General features: G+C 38.8%; 1 protein-coding gene across 7 annotated transcripts in view; it reads left to right on the forward strand.

Annotated features, from left to right (window-relative positions):
• Positions 1-22,793, forward strand: part of WDFY3 (WD repeat and FYVE domain containing 3) — a 287,453-nt gene that overhangs the window by 162,651 nt on the left and 102,009 nt on the right. For all 7 annotated transcript variants that reach the window (XM_044945700.1, XM_044945697.1, XM_044945695.1 and 4 more), the window contains 10 exons: positions 86-201; positions 2,618-2,846; positions 4,225-4,325; positions 4,480-4,698; positions 8,463-8,644; positions 12,526-12,757; positions 14,236-14,396; positions 16,667-16,778; positions 18,977-19,167; positions 20,351-20,503. In XM_044945700.1, the coding sequence (XP_044801635.1) occupies positions 86-201; positions 2,618-2,846; positions 4,225-4,325; positions 4,480-4,698; positions 8,463-8,644; positions 12,526-12,757; positions 14,236-14,396; positions 16,667-16,778; positions 18,977-19,167; positions 20,351-20,503 (1,696 nt within the window). The remainder of the gene's footprint in view (positions 1-85; positions 202-2,617; positions 2,847-4,224; positions 4,326-4,479; positions 4,699-8,462; positions 8,645-12,525; positions 12,758-14,235; positions 14,397-16,666; positions 16,779-18,976; positions 19,168-20,350; positions 20,504-22,793) is intronic.

A 22,793-nucleotide genomic window follows, 5' to 3' on the forward strand; every position in this document is an offset into this window, starting at 1 on the left:
TCATTAAATCATTTTTTGTGTGCTTAGTTTATGAGTTATATAATGTTCTCAATCAAGGAATAACTTTGCTTTGTCTCCTCTTTAGGGAGTTTTTGCGTTTGGCAAGTCCGTTAAATTGTGGTGCCTGGGACAAAAAACTGCTAAAACAATATAGGGTCCACAAACCAAGTTCACTGAGTTTTGAGCCAGAGATGAGAAGTAAGTTGACTTTTGAAATTCCCTTTTCTGGGTTTATCTTATAAATGAAAATCCTGTAGAGGATGAATAGTATTTCAAGAGAAGTTCGACTATGGAATAAAAGGGTTTGTTGGTTTTTGTTCATTGTTATTTAAGTAGAAAAACATAAATCTCATTGACTGGAGAAGCAGTTGATAGGGATGGCGGAAGAAGCATTGATGTAAGTAACATCCAGAGAAGATGAGAACTATGTAAAGAATAACCCTTGGTTTGGAAAGGGGATTGCCCCTTTCTCAGAGGATCCATAATCTCTCTGCCTTTCTCAATTAACTTTTGCTGCCTGGACCAGAGTGGTTGATTGGACTATTAAAAGACTGAGGCTTTGCAAGACAGTTGGTGCAGGAGGACATGAAGAATGGGAAATTTTAAATGCTAATAACAATAGCCGAGGAGAATGGGATAGATAGAGGAAAAAGCTAGTGCAAGGCTGGGAGAAAAGGAGCGGATCACTGGGAGGGAGAAGAGTGGCATGGCTGAAGAGCAAATGTAGTGAGAGGATAAGAATGGGAGAACTGGAAGAAGGAGATAGGATAATAGCAATCAAAACTGGAGCAGTGAGAAGAGCAAGGAAGAGAACTGTGCCCAAATTTTGGCTCTGGAGTGAAGCAGAGGCAAAGCTCATTGGAGGAAAGGTGATCATAGAAGTGGGGTGTTAGGTTGACATCCCCCAGTACACTGGCAAGAGTTAGTGCAGGGAAGAAGGGGGAGTGAAATGCCAACAGTAGTAGATGGGGGACTTCCCTGGTAGTCCAGTTGTTAAGACTTCGCCTTCCAGTGCTGGGGGTGCAGGTTCAGTCCCTGATGTGGGAGCTAAGATCCCTCATACCTCATGGCCAAAAAACCAGAATGTAAACAACAGAAACAATATTGTAACAAATTCAATAAAGACTTAAAAAAAATTTTTTTTTATAAGAATATACTTAAAAAAACAACTGACAGTTTCACAGAGAGGGCTGTGATAGGATTGCTAATGAGGAACTCCAAGGAATAGAAGTTTTTGATAGAAGGATGATGGGAGGGTGTGTTAGCAGATGTAGGAGCTGCCTACCTGTCCATCATGGACCATGGAAAAGCACCAGATTCCATCCACGCACAAGCTCTGGGGAGAATGTTCTCACTAGAGAGCTCAGTTGCCCTGGATTTCCTCCCAGCATTAATTCTGTAATTTGTTGGGTTTTAATAGTACAGTTTATTTTGTCTGATTATTAGCCATAGTTAAGGCCTCTGTGTTGATGAATTGAAGTGACCATTACTAGTGAAGCAGAAAAGAATAAAACTTAGAAGAGTAGAATGCCCCTTTTTTTCCTCTTTTTCTTTTTTTAAATTAGAATGCCCATTCTTAAAGGATGTAGTTCACCCCTTTTTTCAGGCGAGAATCAAAGAGACTGAACAGCCTTTAACCATTATTTCAACCTTAATATTTCCTATGGTTTATCAGTGATGAGCGAATACTGTGTTCTGGAAACCTGAAGATCTTTCAAGTTCAAACACAGTTTTATTGGAAGACGAGTATTTCAGTTTTTCTTATCAGTTAATGTACATCCCCTGCATGTATATATATTTTTTGTTGTTTTTGTACTTTACATAGTTCCTTAGAACTGACAAATATAGTTCCTTTCTCTAAGAGAATACTGAAAGATGTTTATGGTTGCCTGAATGGTTAGCACACTTAAGAGGGAAACAGGTAAATTCATAGGGTTCATCTTGAGAGGGAATATTTTCTCCATGACATTTGTGATATATTCCTAAAAGAATAGAACAGCTTGTATAAAATTTATTTTGTTGTTCTTGAAATTGTTTACCATTTGCATGCATATAGGGATTTTTCAATTCAAGTATTTTTGTGATCACATGTTTAATAGTTAGAAGAATTAAAAATGGGGGAAAAATGGGAGGAGCAAGTTTCTGCTATTAATGTCTGATTTTTTTTTTAATAAGAAAAATGAACTGTTTCTTTTATAATGCTTCTCAAATATTTTCTTCTCAAAGATAAATATTAAATAACTTTGTGGAATAAAAGTATAATCTGGCTTCTATGAACATCATTAATTGTAGTTTATAATTTTACTGTACCTGTGGCTTAGATAGTGATCATTGGTGATTTTTATTCTTTTTCTATCTGATTTATACTTGTACTCTGTAGTTTCCAACATTTCTGCAGTGTTTTTATTGCATTAGTAATAAATAACAAAGTAAAAAATGGTGATATTTAAGTTTTAAAATGAACATAAATGAAATTAAAACTTTAGACTTTAAAAGTAAAATTATTGTGTAGATTGAAACTGAAAGAGTAGTATTTAAAAATTAATCAGTCTTGTTAAAGTCATTGTTTTAGAAATCTGCATGATATTCTTCCCAAGAGATTTTCTTTGACTTACAGGTATGATCACATCCATGGAAGGTCTGGGTTCTGATAATGTTTTCAGCTTACATGAAGATAACCATTACCGGATAAGCAAGAGCCTAGTGAAATCTGCAGAAGGAAGTACTGTACCCCTAACCAGAGTGAAATGTCTGGTCTCCATGACAACCCCACATGACATCAGACTTCATGGGTCATCAGTTACTCCAGCTTTTGTTGAATTTGACACATCCCTTGAAGGGTTTGGGTAAGAAATTTGCAAGGTAGCCAAACCTTATATTATTTTATGCCTCAGTCTTGCCTTTGACAAATAGACCTTTGGTTTTAAATTTACTCAAGTACAATACAGTATATTTTCAAATGATTGAGTTTCAATCATTGAGTTTCAAATGATACAATACAGCTATATATTTTCAAATGATTGAGTTCTTGAGTAGGTTATTTTAAAGTTTTTAGATTTAATTATTTTCAATTATTATGCTTAATAAGTTGGTATGGTATGGGAATCAGCAGTCTAAGGTCCACAGTCCAAATCTGTTTTTGAAAATTCTTTCTTTTTTTGTAAATTATGTTCCATTTTAACACAGCCACATTCATTTATGCATATACATTATTTATAATATTTTCATGTTGGAATACAAAACTGTGATAGAGACTATCTGGTCTGCAAAGCATAAAATATTGATGATCAGGCCTGCTCAAGAAAATGTTTATCAACACCTGATTTAGTACAATAAAGTTACAGATAACATACAAATTAAAAGGTTTTGTCATCATTTTTTTCCCTCAAATGACCTAACTTACTAGCTTACACATTATATGTATTCAGTTACTATCACATTAAATGAGTAAATACTTGCAAGTGGCAGAAAAAAACTATAATAGTAGAAGTAACAATAGAGTCTAGGAGGGGTTCCTTGGTGGCCTAGTCGTTAGGATTCTGGTTTTCACTATGCTGGCCCAGGTTTAGTTCCTGGTTGGGGAACTGAGAATCCTGCAAGTTGCGAGGCCAAAAAGAAAAAAAAAAAAAAAAATAGAGACACTCCTCTGCTTATAATTTCTTGAATAAAATATATTAATCATTTTTAAAAAAGAAATCTATAGCAAATCTAGAATAGCATATTTATAAGTCACTTAGCCTCAAAATGGATATAAATGCTAAAAGATCTATATCTGTGCTAGTTTTTTGAGGGATTCTTATACATAAATTGTGTTTTAAGAACATTGTTGTGTATTCTCAGAAAGTGAATTAAAACACATTTGGGACTGGGCGAAACTAATCAGAACAGTGTTAACAGAGGAGAGTGACTCACCAGGAAGGGCCACAAGGGACTTTCTCTATAAATATGATGATGAAATTGTTCCAGTATCTTGAACAGGATTATACATTGGTGCATTTTACCATGTGCAAATTATACTATGATTTTTTTTTAATTTAAAATGTCTTTTGATATTCTCATAATTAAAAGAAGGGAAGGACTTTGTTAGGCATCCAGACTTATTCCATAATCTCTTATCTCTGATTACCCTTAAATAATGGTAGTTTGTTTCACTGTGGTAAGTACATAGCAATAAGAGAAGAAAACAACTGCCCTCTAAAATGTACTTTATCTTTTACTTAATAGCTGCCTGTTCCTGCCCAGTCTGGCCCCTCACAATGCCCCTACAAACAATGCTGTCACAACAGGTCTTATCGATGGGGCCGTGGTCAGCGGCATTGGTTCCGGTGAGTATTACTTTCTCTGCTTATGAGATTTTTTTTTTTTTTTTTTAGCAGACTATGTATTATTTAGAGATTTTGCTTTTTCTGGCACCTTTTTCAAATACAAATATGAGTCAACACAAACTCTCTTATTGTTATTTTTCTATTTTCACTTTAGGTGAACGATTCTTCCCTCCTCCATCTGGCTTAAGCTACTCCAGCTGGTTTTGCATTGAACATTTTAGTTCTCCTCCCAGTAACCACCCAGTCAGACTCCTTACTGTTGTTCGCCGAGCAAATTCTTCTGAGCACCATTATGTGTGCCTTGCCATAGTTCTCTCTGCAAAAGATCGGTCTCTGATTGTCTCCACCAAAGAGGAACTACTCCAAAATTATGGTCAGTATCTGCCTTTTTCTTTTTGATTCCTGGCAGTTATTAAAAGTACCAGACTTCATTGTAATATTCAGTTTTGAGGTCCAGTGGTAATTCTTCTCTCATTTAAATTATTATAGAATAGAATAGGTTATATGATAGCTTGATGATTGTTTACTGGTGAAATTTCAGGGCACTTTCACTTTCGAAAGATACTTATATAGAAAACAGTGGAGAGAGGTCCTAAAATAAGGATTCATCTCTGCTCGCCAAGAAATCACAGCTTTTGCTAGGAAAGCAGGATGCTTGTTTAATACATTTTAGTAAGGATTTTCATTGGCTGTGAATTCTGCTTGACTAATGAATATTCATTGAGCACCTGCCCACCATATGTGCCACTCTGTGCTAGACACAGTAACATTGTAATTACTTTATTCACTGCTAACCTTCAAGGCTTAATACTGACCATTTAATAATCCTACTTCTCTTAATTCCCTCCAACATGCCATACCATTACATTGTTGACTTCAAACTCAAGGCATTCATGAGGATCTTCCTAAAAGATACAAATAAAATAATATAGAAATATCAGTTCACTGAATTTTCTTTGCTCTGAATATAAGCATTTGCATATAAACATACCTCTTTTTTATCATCTAATTTTGTCTTTTAACTAAATAAAATAATAGCATATATTGCTTCACCTGTAGTCACTATTCACTTATTAATTGAATATGAATATTAACTCATCAGTTGGATAGTAAGGCTTCTTGTCTTAGGATTCTTAACCACGATCAGCACAGAGTTAGGCATCAATACAGGAACTACTTTAAAATCCTTTATTTGCCCATTTTGTGGCATTTGATTCTGTTTCTATTTTCTTCCTAATTTAGACTACCTCCTGTCTTGAGATATCTACTCCCTCTGTTCTTTCACTATGTCTCTGACCTCTCTCGCAATTTCCTTCAACAGCTTTCTCTTCCATCTTCCTCTTAAAATTCATATTCTTCAAGCTTTTATGTTTAGTCTTTGTACTCAACTAGCTTTTCATGAGAAAACATCCATTTTCTGTTAGCATTATGTCTTTGTAACCTCAGGGACACTGTGAAGTTAAAATTTTTTAATTTGTCTGTGTCCCAGGCTTTGTCCTCATATGTTCACTGCACACTAGACATCTTAATGTGAATAAAAGTCAACAGAAATACTTGTTCTTAAAATCTGCATTTCCTTCTGTTTTCCTGTCTTGGTGAATAGCACCCTCACTAGCAGTTATCCTGTCTTCTGTTGTTGTTCAGTCACTGGTTCTGTCAGACTCTTTGCGACCCCATGGACTGCAGCACACCAGGCTTCCTCTCTTCTGTCTCCTGGAGTTTGCTCAGACTCATGTCCATTGAATTGGTGATGCCATCCAACCATCTCATCCTCTGCTCTCCTCTTCTCTTCCTGCCCTCAATCTTTCCTTGCATCAGGGTCTTTTCCAGTGAGTCATCTCTTTGCATCAGATGGCTAAAGTATTGGAGCTTCGGCATCAGTCCTTCCAATGAATATTCAGGGTTGATTTCCTTTAGGATTGATTGGTTTGATCTCCTTGCTGTCCAAGGGACTCTCAAAGAGTCTTCTCCAGCACCACAGTTTGAAAGCATCACTTTTTTGGCGCACAGCTTTCTTTATGGTCCAAGTCTCACAGCTATGCATGACTACTGGAAAAACCATAGCTTTGACTATACGGACTTTTGTCAGCAAAGTGATGTCTTTGCTTTTTAATATCTTGTCTAGGTTTGTCATAGCTTTCCTTTCAAGGAGCAAGCTATCCTATCTAGATACCTCAAATCATCCTTGAAACTTCAGCTGGGAAGCTACCCTCCTTTCTACTCAGTCTTACTATACTGTCGCTCCTTAATGTTGCTTGAATTTTCCTTTCCTCCCTATGCCCACTGTCATAGCCTTTGTTTATATTCTTTACCACTTACCTGGACTTCATAGATTTTAATTTTTATTTTGTTGTTGTCCGTTTACCCTACCAGAAGTCTTAAGTTCCCACTCATGATACTTCTATTTTTGTAATCTGGACCCTACCACCTAAAAATTGAAAAGGGAATAATGAGTTAAGTGAATAATAATGGAGAATTTGGAAAGAGGGTAGAATTTAATAGAAAAGTTTGGATTGGGTCTGGGGATATTTCAATAAAAAATGTTTTCTAACTGTATCATTCACTGAATATAATTTACAAGACTACAGTAGTTAATATATCATTGGAAATTGTAGTAACATACACATTAGTAATATTAACAATATTACTTTTATAAGCATCTATCCTCTGATCAGCTACAGCTCATTAAGATGCCTAGGTAACTTAAAGTTGTCAGAACTGGTTGGCTCACTAAATATCCTGAAACACCACTGAATGCTGGGTATATCTTAGTTTAAGCCTGAGTCAGAATGTGAAGCTCTCAGAAAAATTTTTCATCTTCTACAGCTCTCAAGAGGATTCAGTCTACTAACCAGGGAAGGGAGAGGGAAGAGTTCTTGGTTTCACCCATACCTTTTATCTTTCCTTTTGCATCCCTTAGTCCATGACACTAGGCCCCATCAGTAGATGTATACTCTGAATTGTCATTTAAAAATAAAATCTTGGCTTTTCAGTGTATGAAAATATTTTAAGATTCCAAAAGTATGATGTTTTATTTGTGCTTGTTTCTGAAAATAATACAAACTTTTAATTGTCAGTATATTATATGAGTTTGTCCTGAAAACCACTGGGTCTGCATTAAGGTAAATGGTTAAGATTAGCTCTTTCTTAAAAAGTTTTCTTGGGTTGTGGGGAGGAATGAGTTTTTAACATCTGGATTTCTGCTGCTGTCCCATCTTCTTTTGAATTCTTATAAAAGATAAATTAACTATTTTAGCATTAAGTTAGTACTTAACCTGTTATATCCTGGCATGATTTGGCAATATACTCGGTAGCAGAGGCAAGCCAGATTAGAGTCAAGAAATGATTGCAAATGTTAGCAGATCCCCAGAGCAAAAGAAAATATCTTTCCAATTAAAAAAGAAAAAATTTTCCAGTCCACAAATCACTTTATTACCAACAGTCGTCAGCTAAAGGTCAAGGCCGTACAACTACAAAGTAAGAACAAATAGTTGCCCCCCCCTTGTATCACTGAACAGGCATAAAGCAAAAATAAACTGTTTAATTTTCTTTTTTATTTTTCTAAGTCTATAATCGAATGCATGTTAAACTATGATTTTAAAAGATGTTCTATAACAGACCATAATGGGTAATATTCAACTAATCTCTTTTTGTCTGTCGTAAATTTATTTTACAGTCTATTTATTTTTCATTTCATTAGTTATCATAACTTTGATTATGACTATGCATCTTGAGCAGAAATGAGTGAAATATATCCCAGGTTTTACTTTTTACTACAGTTAAGTTATTCAGTGAATAAGGTATTTTTATTTACATCACCATCATAATAGTCTGGGCTTCCCAGGTGACTCAGTGGTAAAGAATCCACCTGCTGAAGCAGAAGACATGGGTTCAATCCCTGGGTCAGGAAGACCCCCCTGGAGAAGGAAATGCAACCATCTCCAGTGTTCTTGCCTGGGAAATCCCATGGACAGAAGAGCCTGGCAGGAAACAGACCACAGGGTCGCAGGAGTCAGATGCAACTCAGTGACTGCACAACAGCAAGATATTAGCCCAACAGAGTGGAAGTCTCAATGTGAATAACTGTTAGAATGAGGATGATGATGAGTTTTCAATTTCTTCCCCCTCCTCCTTCAGTTGATGATTTTAGTGAAGAATCCTCTTTCTATGAGATTCTGCCATGCTGTGCTCGCTTCCGTTGTGGAGAACTGATCGTTGAGGGACAGTGGCATCACCTGGTTCTGGTGATGAGCAAAGGGATGCTGAAGAACAGCACTGCAACCCTCTACATCGACGGCCAGCTTGTCAGCACTGTGAAGGTGAGCGTGCCCGGAACCCACCTTACAAGACTGTTCAGTGGTGTGTGCAAAGCATTCGTGTGTGTGTTTGCAAGGGTATTTTTTTAAATACTGGCGTAATTTTAATTTGTCCTTCAGTGCCCATTTAAAACAGTATGTGAGGGTCATGTGGCTGGCTAATTCATGTCACTTTATTAGAAATGAAGGAGGTGTTACAAGGTACTGAAGGTGTTAGTGAAGAGCACAGTGCTTGAGCACTGAAGGACAGGGACAGTGCAAGAGCACTGAAGGACAAGCACTTGCCGGATTGGAAAGTGCTTTTTCACCATAGAGAAACCAGTTGGATGGCTGAGCTGGAAACCAGATTTGTTGTTCTTGTTATTCAGTCGCTAAGTTGTGTCTGACTCTTTGCAACCCTCTGGACTGTAGCCCGCCAGGCTCCTCTGTGGGATTTCCCAGGCAAGAATACTGGAGCCAGCTGCCATTTCCTTCTTCAGGGGATCTTCCTGACCCGAGAATCGAACCCTCATCTCCTGCATTGGCAAGTGGGTTCTTTACCAGCTGAGCCAAGAGGAAGCCCCTAGATGCCTCAGTAAACAATGAACACACTATTTTGTCACTTCATTTTTACTACTGTGTGAAGTCCAGTAGATTCTGTTTTCCTTTAGAGTTTGAATTGTTTTTATTCATATTTGTTTTCAGATCAACAGGATTAGTCCCTGAAAATAATATTGGGTGTTTCCCTATTGTTTGTTGAATGAATGAATGCATACACATTACTCTCGATAGCTGTACTACAGTTTTCAGAAGAGAGGCAAGAGTTGATGTAACCAGTAAAGAATCCAAAGGTCCTTTTTCAAGTCAGGATGAATTTTGCATGTTACTTTCTACCGAACTGTGTTTAGCAAGCTCTTAAATTTCTTTAACTTTGAAAAGATGGTATCCATTTTTATAGAGATATCACTTGAAAGAAGCAACAAAGATGAATCTGGCCTTTTTCTGAATTGAAGTTTAAAAAGTAGTGAAATGGGCCGCCTTTCAATACATTTCCTTCCTTAGTGCTATTTTACTGTGACATTGTTTCAACATGATAAATCCTGAAATGAACTCTGTGGGAATAGTCATATGTTTTCTTCATATACAGGATTGCGTTTGAAATGGGCTTGTAGATTCTTTAGAAGGTTGCTTCATTATTTTTAGTGTTAATATTATTGAAAATAAAAATGTCTAACTTCTAGGATTGTGAAGTAGGAAATTTATTATTGATATATTGATATCTGTGCTTGTGGGAAATCACAGTCCTCTGAAACTAACCTTTAGGTCAAATGTTGGTCTTCATACTCATACTCTTAACATCACAGGGAACTGTTGTTTAATGCACAGAATAATAGATGTGACCTGAAGCTGGGACAGTGTTAAGACAAAACAATCTATGGAAATGTTGCACACGCTTGTCAACAGATGAGAGCTGCCTGTGCTGTAAGAAGCTACTTGATTTCCTGATCTCTTACACTCTATAATTATGTTTATTGTAATAATTGAATGACAGTTTAAGCATCTTGTCAGTAAACAGTAGTATAATTTCAAATCTAAAAATATATTTTTCACTGAGATTAAACTGCATAAATTATAACCCCATTCATGGATCACAGCCTTGTCATGGAGAAGGGGCTCACATAACTTAATGGAGCTATGAGCCATGCCATGCAGGGCCACCCAAGACAGATGGGTCATGGCAAAGAGACGTCAAGGGAATATTTTATGCAAGGATGGGCTTGATAAAGGACAGAAATGGTAAGGACCTAACACAAGCAGAAGAGATTATAAAAAGGTGGCAGGAGTCCACAGACGAACTATAAAAGAAAGGGCTTAATGACCTGGATAACCATGATGGTGCGGTCACTCACCTAGAGCCAGATATCCTGGAATGTGAAGTTAAGTTGGTCTTAGGAAGCATTACTATGAACAAAGCTAATGAGGTAACAGAATTCCAACTGAGCTATTTAAAATCATAAAAGATGATGGTGTATTTTAACAGCATTTAACATTTTAGTTACACTCAACATGTCAGCAAATTTGGAAAACTCAACAGTGGCCATAGGACTAGAAAAGGTCAGTTTTCATTCCAATCCCAAAGAAAGGCAATGCCAAAGAATGTTGAAACTACTGTATAATTGTGCTCATTTCCCATGCTATGCTCAAAATTCTTCAAGATAGATTTTAGCAGTATGTGAACCAAGAACTCCCAGATGTACAAGCTGGATTTAGGAAAAGTAGAGGAACCAGAGATCAAATTGCCAACATCTGTTGAATCATAGAAAAAGGAAAGGAGTTCCAAAAAAACATCTGCTTCTGCTTCACATCTGACTGCACTAAAGCCTTTGACTGTGTGGATCACAACAAGAGGAAAAGTCTTAAAGAGATCGGACTATGAGACCACCTCACCTGGCTCCTTAGAAACCTGTATGTGGGTTAAGAAGCAACAAGGAGAACCAGAACTAGTAACAACACACTGGTTCAAAATTGGGAAAGGGGTACAACAAAGCTATATATTGTCACCTTGCTTATTTAACTTACATGCAGAGTACATCATGCGAAATGCCGAGCTGAGTGAATCACAAGCTGAAATCAAGATTGCCAGGAGAAATATCAACAACCTTATGTATGCTGATAATACCACTCTAATGGAGAAAGTAAAGAACTAAAGAGAGTCTTTTGATGAAGGAGAAAGAGAAGACTGAAAAGGCTAGCTTGAAACCCAGCATTCAAAAACCTAAGATCATAGCATCCGGTCCCATCACTTCATGGCAATTAGAAGAGGGGAAAGTGGGAGCAGTGACAGATTTTATTTCCTTGGACTCCAAAATCACTACAGACAGTGACTACAGCCTTGAAATTAAAAGACACTTCCTCCTTGGAAGGAAAGCTATGACAAACCTAGACAGTGTATTAAAAAGCAGAGACATCACTTTGCCGACAAACATCCATATAATCAAAGCTATGGTTTTTCCATTAGTCATATACAGATGTAAAAACTGGATCATAAAAAAGGCTCAGCACCGAAGGAATAATCAATGATTTTGAGTTGTAGTGCTGGAGAAGACTCTTGAGAGTCCCTTGGACATCAAGGAAATCAAACAAGTCATTCCTAAAGGAAATCAATCCTGAATATTCATTGGAAGTAGTGATACTGGAACTGAGGCTCTAATACTTTGGCCACATAATACAAAGAGCCAACTCATTGGAAAAGACCCTGATGCGGGGAAAGATTGAGGTGCAAAAGGATCAGGTGGTGGCACAGAATGAGATGGTTGGATGGCATCACCAACTCAATGGACACGAGTTTGTGCAAACTCTAGGAGATGGTGGAGGCATGCTGCAGTCCACGGTGTCACAAAGTGTTGGAGCAACTGAATGGCAGTAACAGCACAAATTATTTAATACTCATTTTTCTAATATTTGTATAGCACTTTACTCATTCGTAATAAAACTCTTAATGCAATTTTATTCAACACACTCACATTGCAAGTGTTATATCTAATTGCAAGACTGCCTGCCTAACCATAGTTGGAAAGTTCTTTTTATATCAACCTAAAAATTCCATAACAGCATCATTAATTTCATTTGCAAACCAGAGAGTAGTAGTGTCCCTATATTTGTCTGTTGCCCTTTCTAGCATTAGGTGGTTTATCTGTATTACAGAGTTTAGTTACAAATTTCCATCTTGCGCATCCATTTCTAGAATTTTGGCCTGCTCTTATCTTTCCCAGCTCAACAACATTTGTATATTTATAAAGTTGTATGGCCCTGGGATAATGAAAATCTACATTTGAAAATGGTTATTTTCCTAGTGACAGTGTTTGGGGTTGAATCTCACAAATTTGCTTTCCTTTTCTTTACAGCTTCATTATGTTCACAGTACTCCCGGGGGCTCAGGCTCTGCCAACCCACCAGTGGTTAGCACAGTCTATGCCTACATTGGTACTCCACCTGCCCAGCGCCAAATTGCTTCATTGGTTTGGCGCCTGGGACCTACACACTTTCTAGAAGAAGTATTACCTCCTTCAAATGTTACTACCATTTATGAACTAGGACCAAATTATGTGGGAAGCTTTCAGGCTGTATGTATGCCATGTGAGTAACTTATTCTTTGTTCTTAAAATCGTGTAAGACTTCCCTCCTGTGATATAGATGTGTGAATAAGTGCATATGTGTAGATAAGATTATACTTTACGTTTGTCTAATAAAAGGGCCTTCTCTGCGTTTCTTCAGCATGAAACTTGACCCCTCTCTGCTATTCAAAATGCTCTCCTCCACTAATCATCCCGTCCATCCTTGTTTCTTGTCTTCATGTCTGATCACTGGTTTTCCAGTTTCTTTTCTTGGCTCCAAGATGTGGGTGTATACTTTTAAGAGTCTAACCCCAACCTTCTTCTCTCTGTCATTTCTCCTATTACACGAAGCTGTTTAAAGTGTATGTCCTTTGGGAAAAGGAAAGAAGGAAGAGTCTGACAAACACACACACAACATTGTTCAGCTTGGACCAATTAGCATCAGTTTGCCTCGTCTCTTTATTCCTGCAGTCCACTCCTGTTATCCTTTATTCCAAAAGGAATTTAGAATCAGAGCGCTGATGTTAAGCTCAGTTCTTTGGTAGTGCTCTTTCCAGATGCTACCTTCCCTTCCCTCATTCTCATTCTGCCAAAGTTCTAAGTAGATTTGTGACAAGTATATGATGAATGATAATAGTACTATGACTATGTAATTTTGCTTTCACTTAGTTTCTTGATTCAGATAATATCTAATAATAGCTAACACTGACTAAGCACTTAATATGTGCTGAATAAATTGATACCCAAGAAGGACATAGCTGTTCTGGGCCCCTCACAAGTATCCATTCGTCTCCTCAAAACACCAGGACTCAGAATCTATTGTTATCATCCGCATTGTATAGATGAGGGAACTGAGGTGCAGAGATGTATAGGTCATGCAGATTTTAAGTGAGAAAGCAGAGGTTCACACTAGGTCACCTTCTTCAGAACTACTCTGCTGTGTCTACTAGAGGAATAAAGAGAGGCGTATATGAGAGCTCTCACTGGGGAGGAGACCTAATGCTACAGAGCTCACAGATGTTCCACTCATTCACTTGTTCCTTGGAACCAAGAGAAAGTGTTTTGTAATTCCTTTGGTCATACTTAGAACTCTTCTTCCTTTACGTTGTGCTGTGTATTAAGTATATTTTAAGAGTAAAACTTGGGATGCAAAGCTTTATGTTATTTAGTCGCTAAGTCATGTGCAACTCTTGAGACCCCATGGACTGTAGCCTGCCAGGCTCCTCTGTCCATGGGATTCCCCAGGCCAGAATACTGGCATGGGTTGCCATTTCTTTCTCCAGGCAAAGCTTTGTGACTGGGTGGTTTTTCCTTATTTTCTAATTAAAGAAATAAATGAAGAGCTGGAAATTAAGTAAAAGTTTCTAAATTTTAGCTCCTTGTTCCACTTTAAAAGATTTTCAAGGCTACCCATTTAAAAATAATGATAAGAATTTAAAAATTGTCTTAGGATCAAGAGAAAAGCTGATAATTTTGAAAAGGATTATTCTTCTTTTGAAGGTAAAGATGCAAAATCTGAAGGTGTGGTCCCGTCTCCTGTGTCATTAGTACCAGAGGAAAAGGTGTCATTTGGCCTCTATGCACTGTCCGTGTCCGCCTTGACAGTGGCGAGAATCCGGAAGGTGTACAACAAGCTGGACAGCAAAGCCATCGCTAAGCAGGTAAGCAGAATGATTTCCCAATGGGCCACGGCTGATGCTCCCTGCAAAGGTGTTCCAGAGCTTTCTCTGGCACCCCACCCACCCCCCCCAAGCAGGAGTGGTTGCTAAAAACAGCATTTTTCATGTATTACTTTGGTTTATTTTGCTTTGGATTTAAGCCACAGCATTTTTAGCCATTTAGTGTAATCTGGAAGAGTGAGAATTTGCTTCCAAGTGCCCAGTTTATATTCTTATATTTTCATTGGCAATTAAGAAATTGAACCTTAGGAAACTAAAGAACAGAACTGCTATTTTAATTTTTTTTTGGATAACTTACTAAACACCGGGCACCATTTTGTTCAGGACACAGCAGTAGATGAAGAGTAAATCCCTGCCTTTATTAATGTTCTTACATTCTAATGGAAGAGACAGACAGTAATAATGAAAGAAATAACCTGATCATAGAGTATGTTGGAAGACGAAGAGTGATAGGTAGAAAAACCAAGCCGGAAAGGGGAGAGAGAGAGGCTGATAGTTTTAGTGGGAGGGTCAGAGGAGGCCTCCCTGAGAAGGTGAAATTGGAGCAGTCTTGAGAGAGAGAAGGCGGCAAAGAATGATGTATCTATGGGGGGAGGGGAGTGGAGTGTGCATTCCAGGAATACTAGTGCTGAGGCCCTGAGGGGACAGTACAGGCCTGCCAGAGAGGCAGGTGTGGCCACAACGACAGGAGAGAAGGCCTGGGTAGTAGGCCAGGCAAAAGTGGAGTCCCTTGTTCTGATCCGAAGAAAACTATAGGAAGAGTAGTTTGGGGGCCAGTGAGGGAGATGTTGAGAATTATGTTTTGGAAAACTTTGGTGTCTCCATTAAGAGGCTTCTCAAAGCCACTGAAAATAGGAGTCGGTTCAAGGGAGAGGTTTGAATGCTAGGGTTGTTCCTGCTGCTGCTGCTGCTAAGTCGCTTCAGTCGTGTCCGACTCTGAGCGACCCCAGAGACGGCAGCCCACCAGGCTCCCCCGTCCCTGGGATTCTCCAGGCAAGAACACTGGAGTGGGTTGCCATTTCCTTCTCCAATGCATGAAAGTGAAAAGTGAAAGTGAAGTCGCTCAGTCGTGTCTGACTCTTCGCAACCCCATGGACTGCAGCCTACCAAGCTCCTCCGTCCATGGGATTTTCCAGGCAAGAGTACTGGAGTGGGGTGCCATTGCCTTCTCCGAGGGTTGTTCCTAGGTGGTGTTAAAGCCACGAGGCTAGGTGCAGTCACCAAAGAGGAGATGCAGGTAGAGAAGAGGAAAGGTTTACAGACAGACATCTGGCACATTCCAGTGTCACGGCCCTGGGGTGATCATGAAGAGCCAGCAGGGAAGACTAAGGAGCCAGCATGAAAGGAGAAAGCGAGGAGAGTCTGGTGTTGAAGGCAGAGATTTGCTGTGGCGGCCGTGTCAGAGCAGTCAAGAAGGGTGAAGGCTGAGGACTGACCGTCAGGTTTAGGAAGATGGAGTCGTCAGTGAGCTTGACAAGACATTTTGGCTGTTGAGGGGAGGCAAATCCGAGGGGAAGGAAATCAAGAGGCTGGAAGGAAATCAAGAGGCTGGAAGGAAAGGATTTGGGAATAGTAAGTATTGACAAGCTCTTAAGCCAGAGGCTTGCCTGTGAATAGATATATCTCTCTGCTGAGAAACATAAACCACGTAAATTTAGTTCTACAGATAACAACAGAATTATGTCTATGAATTACATTTTTTTTTTTTTGCTTTAAAAGCAAATTGTGTATGTCTGTGCAAAATACATTTCTTTTGTGCGGGCATGTTTTATCCATAAACTTTTGAGCAATTTATGTGACATTTATTTGCATACAGTGTGAAACAATTTTTTTTTTGCTTTCCTGTCGAACTTGTAAACTTTCCCCTTGCCCCTGTTAGGGTGGACGCGGACAGTGCCTTATATTCATTCTATGATATTCACTGATCAGAAATACTGGGAGGCAGTGAGTGTTGAGAACCTTTACACCACAACCGAGTTTCATTCAGAAGGACTCCAGAGCTGTTCCCCAAGACCCCCTCACTACCTTTCTCTCAGTGGATTGTATTAATATTTCACTTTCTTCCTCCGAGTTTCCACACCTTTGCAAGTATTTGCACATTTTTAAAAAATGAACGCTCATGTTTTTTAACATTCTGAGAAGTTGAGAGAGCAAAGTTATGTTCCCCATTCATGTTCTTTTTTCTTTTCCAGTAAAAATGTTGAGACCGTTCCTCTCTCATGACATTTTTTCCTTTCCTGTTTGTTCTTCAGTTAGGCATTTCCTCCCATGAGAACGCCACTCCTGTGAAGCTGATCCACAACTCCGCAGGACACCTCAATGGGCCCGCACGGACAATCGGGGCCAGTCTGATTGGATACTTGGGTGAGTCACGTTGCCTTTTCCTTTCAGGCTTCTTTGTGGTGCTGGCTTAGTCACTGAGTCATGAAAACTCTTTGTGACCCCACGCTCTGTAGCCCACCAGACTCCTCTGTCCATGGAGTTTCCAAGGCAAGAATATTGAAGTGGGTTGCCATTTCCTTCTCCAAGGGATCTTCCCAACCTAGGGGCTGAACCCAGGTTTCTTGCATTGCAGGCAGGTTCTTTACTGCCTGCGCCACTAGGGAAGCCCAGTATATAGTGTGGAGTCCTTTTAAAATTAACAAGAAGTGTTATGCCAGTTAGTGTCCTACATGTTTATCAGTCCTTGGCAATTAATGTTCCACCAGCGTCCACGTCTCTGAACTTTTTCTTTTTTGACCATACTGTATTGCTAAAAGTTTCCTTTATGGTAAGGCCCATGGTAGTTTTTCTTTGTTCGGCTCAGGAGATATTTCCTGAGCTCTGCTCTACGTTCTTTGCAAAAATATGGCAGCACTGTTGTTGTTGTTCAGCTGCTCAGTCGTGTCCAACTCTTTGCGACCCCGTGGACCACAGCATGCCAGGCTTCCCTGTCCATCACGAACTCCCGGAACCTGCTCAGTGATGCCATCCAACCATCTCACACTCCGTCGTCCCCTTCTCCTCCTGCCTTCAATCTTTGCCAGCATCAGGGTCTTTTCCAATGAGTCAGCTCTTCGCATGAGGTGGCCAAAGTATTGGAGCTTCAGCTCTAGCATCAGTCCTTCCAATGAATATTCAGGGTTGATTTCCTTTAGGATTGACTGGTTTGATCTCCTTGCAGTCCAAGGGACTCTCAAGATTCTTCTCCAACACCACAGTTCAAAACATGATTTCTTTGGTGCTCAGCCTTCTTTATGGTCCAACTCCATACATGACTGCTGGAAAAACCATAGCTTTGACTATACAGACCTTTGTTGTCAAAGTGATTTCTCTACTTTTTAATACCCTGCCTAGGTTTGTCATGGCTTTTCTTCCAAGAAGCAAACGACTTTTAAATTAATGGCTGCAGTCACCATCCACAGTGATTTTTGGAGCCCAAGAGAATAAAATCTGTCGCTGTTTCCATTTTTTCCCCGTCTATTTCCCACAAAGTGATGAGACCGTTTGCCATGATCTTAGTGTTTTGAATGTTGAGTTTTAAGCCAGCTTTTTCACTCTCCTCTTTCACCTTCATCAAGAGGCTCTTTAGTTCCTCTACACTTTCTGCCATTAGGGTAGTGTGTCATGTGCATTTTTGAGGCTATTGATATTTCTCCCTGCAATCTTGATTCCAGCTTGAGCTTCAGCCAGCCCGGCATGTCAAATGATGTGCTCTGCATATTAAGTTGAATAAGCAGAGTGACAGTATACAGCCTTGATCTACTCCTTTCCCAATATCGAACCAGTCTGTTGTTCCATGTCCAGTTCTAACTATTGCTTCTTGGTCTGTGGTATAGTAGAAAAAGCAGTGAGTGAAGAGCTCAAAGATTTAGGTTCTAACCCTTCATCTGTCACTGTGGATTTATGCCAGACATTGGAGCTCTGTGGGTGTTGATTTTTCTTATCTATAAACTGGTAATACTGGCCCTAATTACCTTAGACAGTAGTTTTCAAAATCCAACTCCATGCTATATAAAAGCATTGTGAATGCTACAAGACACACAGAAATATAAAATGCATATTGGCTTTGTTTTTTTAAGAAACTCAATTTTGATCAGTAGGCAGATGGCATTCAAACAATGCCTTTAAAACAAAAAAGGTTAAGAATGTAGATAATTGTTACAAAGTTAGTTCCAATACTGTGTTTACCATGCTTTTCAAGGTCACCGATGTACTGTTACTCATATTACATAACTGAGAGAAGCTTTGAGCAATAATGTGGAATGTGGTTTTTTGACTTTTTTTATGGGCTTCCCAAGCCTACCAGTGTAGGAGCCACAGGAAATGCAGGTTCGATCCCTGGGTCAAGAAGATCCCCTGGAGGAGGAAATGGCAACTCACTCCAGTGTTCTTGCCTGGGAAATCCCATGGACAGAGCAGCCTTGCGGGCTATAGTCCATAGGGTCGCAAAAGAGTTGGATGCAACTTAGTGACTAAAAACAAATAATGCATAATTAATGAATAGTTCTTAGGATGATGTATTCAGTTCTTGTTTACAATGGGGAATTTATTTTAACTATTTTCCACTGTCTTTTAATCAGGAGTAAGAACATTTGTTCCTAAGCCTGTTGCCACTACTTTGCAGTACATTGGTGGAGCCGCAGCCATCCTGGGCCTGGTGGCCATGGCTTCTGATGTGGAAGGGCTGTACGCAGCAGTCAAGGCCCTGGTTTGTGTGGTCAAGAGTAACCCACTAGCCAGCAAAGAAATGGAAAGAATCCGGGGCTACCAGGTTTGTAACAATAAAGCTTGGTCTTTACTTTACTTTGCATTAAAAATCTTATAATTTTCATTGTTAATTCATATTTTTTCAAACTCTGGAAGAATTATATTGTCCAAGTAAACTTTAAAAGTTGGTAGTTCTTATTAATATAAAACATGTTTCAAATAAGAATGTGGGTTGTTAGTCCAGTTATTTTTCTCTACGACAATAGGAATTAAATAGGGTCAGGACTTCGCTGGTGATCCACTGGTTAAGACTTCGAGCTTCCCATGCATGGGGAACAGGTTCCTTCCATGCTCCACAGCATGGGTGAAAAAAAAAGAAATAGGATCGTATTATCACTTGCTCTACAGATGGCTAAATCAGTCATAATTCCAGGTTCTCCTGGTTTTCCTTGTCTTTCTCCTTCATACCATGTCATCTTTTACCCCCTCCCCACCTTATTCGTTAGCTAGGGGATATGAGAGCCACTGTATGTTAAGTTTGTCATTGCTAGTCCTGAAAACACATGTGAGACTAAAAATATGCCCTGTTCACGTATTCACAGTCTCTGCTAGGTTTAGGCGGAAATTTACTTGTAACAAGAGAAATAAGTATTTGGGTCAAGATTAAATTCCTCTAGGGAAGATGAAGTATAAATACCTTCTCTAACTTTAGCAGTTAGTTCATTGGTAGTAGATAATGTTTACTATAATGTTTTCAGTAGATTTAATTGTACTATTTTGATGTTTTGTTTTGGAAAACTCTTAAAATAACAGTTGCAGCATTGTCTATCATGAAAAAATAGAAATAATCTCAATGTTCCAATAATATGAGAATGACTAATAATACTATAACCATTCCATATATCATTCAGTCTTTTAAAATTGTAATTATGGAGACAGTGTTGCAAAAGAAAACAATCCTTTTGACAAAATGTTATGTAGAGAACAGGAATAGAAAATTGTATACATGTGATGGCAACAGCAACTCAAGGTATTTATGTACGAGTAGAGTTTATGTAAAAGTGAATAGTTTAATAAGAGAATAATGGGATTACCCTGATTTTCAGATTTCCTATAATACTATGTTATCATGATGAAAGATTAGAAATCAGTGTAGAAGTCTCAGGAATTGCTCTCCTTAGGGTTCTCGTGTGTGTGTGTGTCTGTGTGTGTATGATTGATCAGCAAGCGTTGGTATTTTCTTTCAGTTGCTGGCAATGCTGTTTAAGAAGAAACGCTCCCTTCTTAACAGCCACATTCTCCATCTCACTTTTTCCTTGGTGGGAACTGTTGACAGTGGACATGAGACCTCCATTATTCCAAATTCAACAGCTTTCCAGGATCTACTTTGTGATTTTGAAGTATGTATATAAACACTAACCAGTAATACATAATCAATGAACCGATTCCTTATTTGGTGTATTTATAGAGTTAACTATGAAAGTGTTTTCTAAGACATGTTCTTGTTCTATAATTTTATGATGCTCACGTTAATGTCATTAGTAAAACATACAAAATAGAGTAGTGATCATGCTTTTTACCAGCGATAATCCATGGTATCAATAGTATAACAGTAAAATGGTATAATGCATATACCTAACTATAGTCAATTTGCTGTTGCCATTGGCATGACATGAAGCAAACATAATATTTTCAGCAAAAAAAATTTTGGTTACTAGTAGCTGTATAGTGAAATATTCATTTCAGCAAAATTACAAGATTTTTATTTCTACTGACTTACTACCATAATAGCTTCCACTTTGTCCTCTCAAGGCACCACTTAATCACGCATATTCTTTCTGTCTTTAATTTCTTGTTCACAGCACTTTGCACTCGCATCACTATATAAAATCTCCTCCCACAAGACTGGAGGCTTTAAAAGGGCAGAGATCATGTCTGTCTGCATCTTTGTATCCCTACAACCCAGAATAGTGTCTAGTACTCAAGAGTTTGCTGTGATGTCTGGCCCTAAATCATCTTTTGTAACTTTCGTAAGCTCCATCTTGTCAGTTATTTTAAAGACTGTGTGCCGTAAATGTTGTACTGAAACTTTATTTGAAATCTTAATAGCAGCACCTCTCTAAATAAAAATTCATGGCTCTCCTCTGTTCTTGCTACCCCAGCCTCCACAGCATATGATGCTGCGTTTCCATGTTTCCATTTTCTCGCATGTCCTCCTCTTGCCAGCTTTTAGGCATCACTCACCTGCCTCTTTATCTTGTTCACTACTTTCCCCATCGTTTTCTGGTGGTGGAATTTTCATTTTGTTGTTGTTTAGTCGCTAGGCCTTGTGTGACTCTTTTGTAACCCCCTAGACTGTAGTCCACCAGGCTCCTCTGTCCATGGGAGTTTTGAGGCAAGAATACTGGAGTGAGTTGCCATTTCTTTCTTCCTGATGCAAGGATGGAACCTGCATCTCCTACGTTGTATGAAATTTTCATTACTTTACAGAAAAGTGTCCACCTTCACTTCTTTATCCTTTCCCTCTGTGTTGTTCTTTTTCCTTTAGATTCTCACCCAGCCCCACAGGCTCATGTCTACGGAGACTTGAAAACCTAAATCTTTAGCTTGATATCTGAATCCAGACATATTTCTAACTTCTTCCTAAATGTTTCCATTTCTGTGTCCCAGCAACACCTACACTGAACGTAACATCCTTTCCCCAAGTTAGTTCTTCCTTTGAACTTCCGTTTCTATTAGTAGCACCACCAATTCTCCCAGTCAGTGAGACTTGAAATTGAAAAATCAACTTCCTCCTCCTTCAGTGTTTATAAACAGCACGAATTAAGGCAGATTGTGCTTCCGCATTTCATGTATCCTGTGTTTTCTGTTTCTCCTGCTACATCCTAATCCAAGCCCTAGTCAGTTCTTACTCAAATAGCAATCACTTCTTTTCCCCTTTCTTCAGTCTGTTTTATGTGTTGTTTTTACCTCATTCTTTCCAAGATATAATCATGTAACTTATCACAATTAAGTACACATTTCTCAGCCTGATATTCCAAATTCTAATACACAAACCTCTCATTCTGTTAGAAAATAATTATTAATATGTTTGAGCCCAGCACTGTATTAGGAGCTAAGAATGTGAAAATAGAAGAGTCCATGCCTCAAGGTGTTTAGTGCATTAGATGAGAAAAGCAAATAGACAGTAAAAAATTTGTGAAAACATGGAGATAAAGGTATGCAGAGGGTTTCCTTTGTGGCTCAGTGGTAAAGAACCCACCTGCCAGTGTAGGAGACATGGGTTCGGAAGATCCCCCATGTTACAGAGCAGCTAAGCCTGTGCACCTCAGCTACGGAGCCTATGCTCTAGAACCCACATGCCACAACTGCTGAAGCCCATGCAGGCCTTGTTCTGCAACAAGAGAAGTCGTCACAATGAGAAGTCTGCACACCCCTACAGAGGGTAGCCCATGCTCACCGCAACTAGAAAGCCTGTGCAGCAACAACCCAGTGCAACTAAAATAATTAAAAAAACAAAAAACAAAAAAAAAAACGAGGTCACGATAATTCTACCATCTCTGTCATTTCTGGGCCTATTTGTAATGATTTTTTTTTTCTCTTATGACTCATATTTTCCCTTTTATTTGCATACTTGGTAACTGTTGATCAGATGCTAAGTTTTGTTGATTGGTAAATTTTACTTTATTT

This window comes from Bubalus bubalis, chromosome 7 (assembly GCF_019923935.1).
Source record: "Bubalus bubalis isolate 160015118507 breed Murrah chromosome 7, NDDB_SH_1, whole genome shotgun sequence".
In the NCBI taxonomy this organism is placed as follows: domain Eukaryota; kingdom Metazoa; phylum Chordata; class Mammalia; order Artiodactyla; family Bovidae; genus Bubalus; species Bubalus bubalis.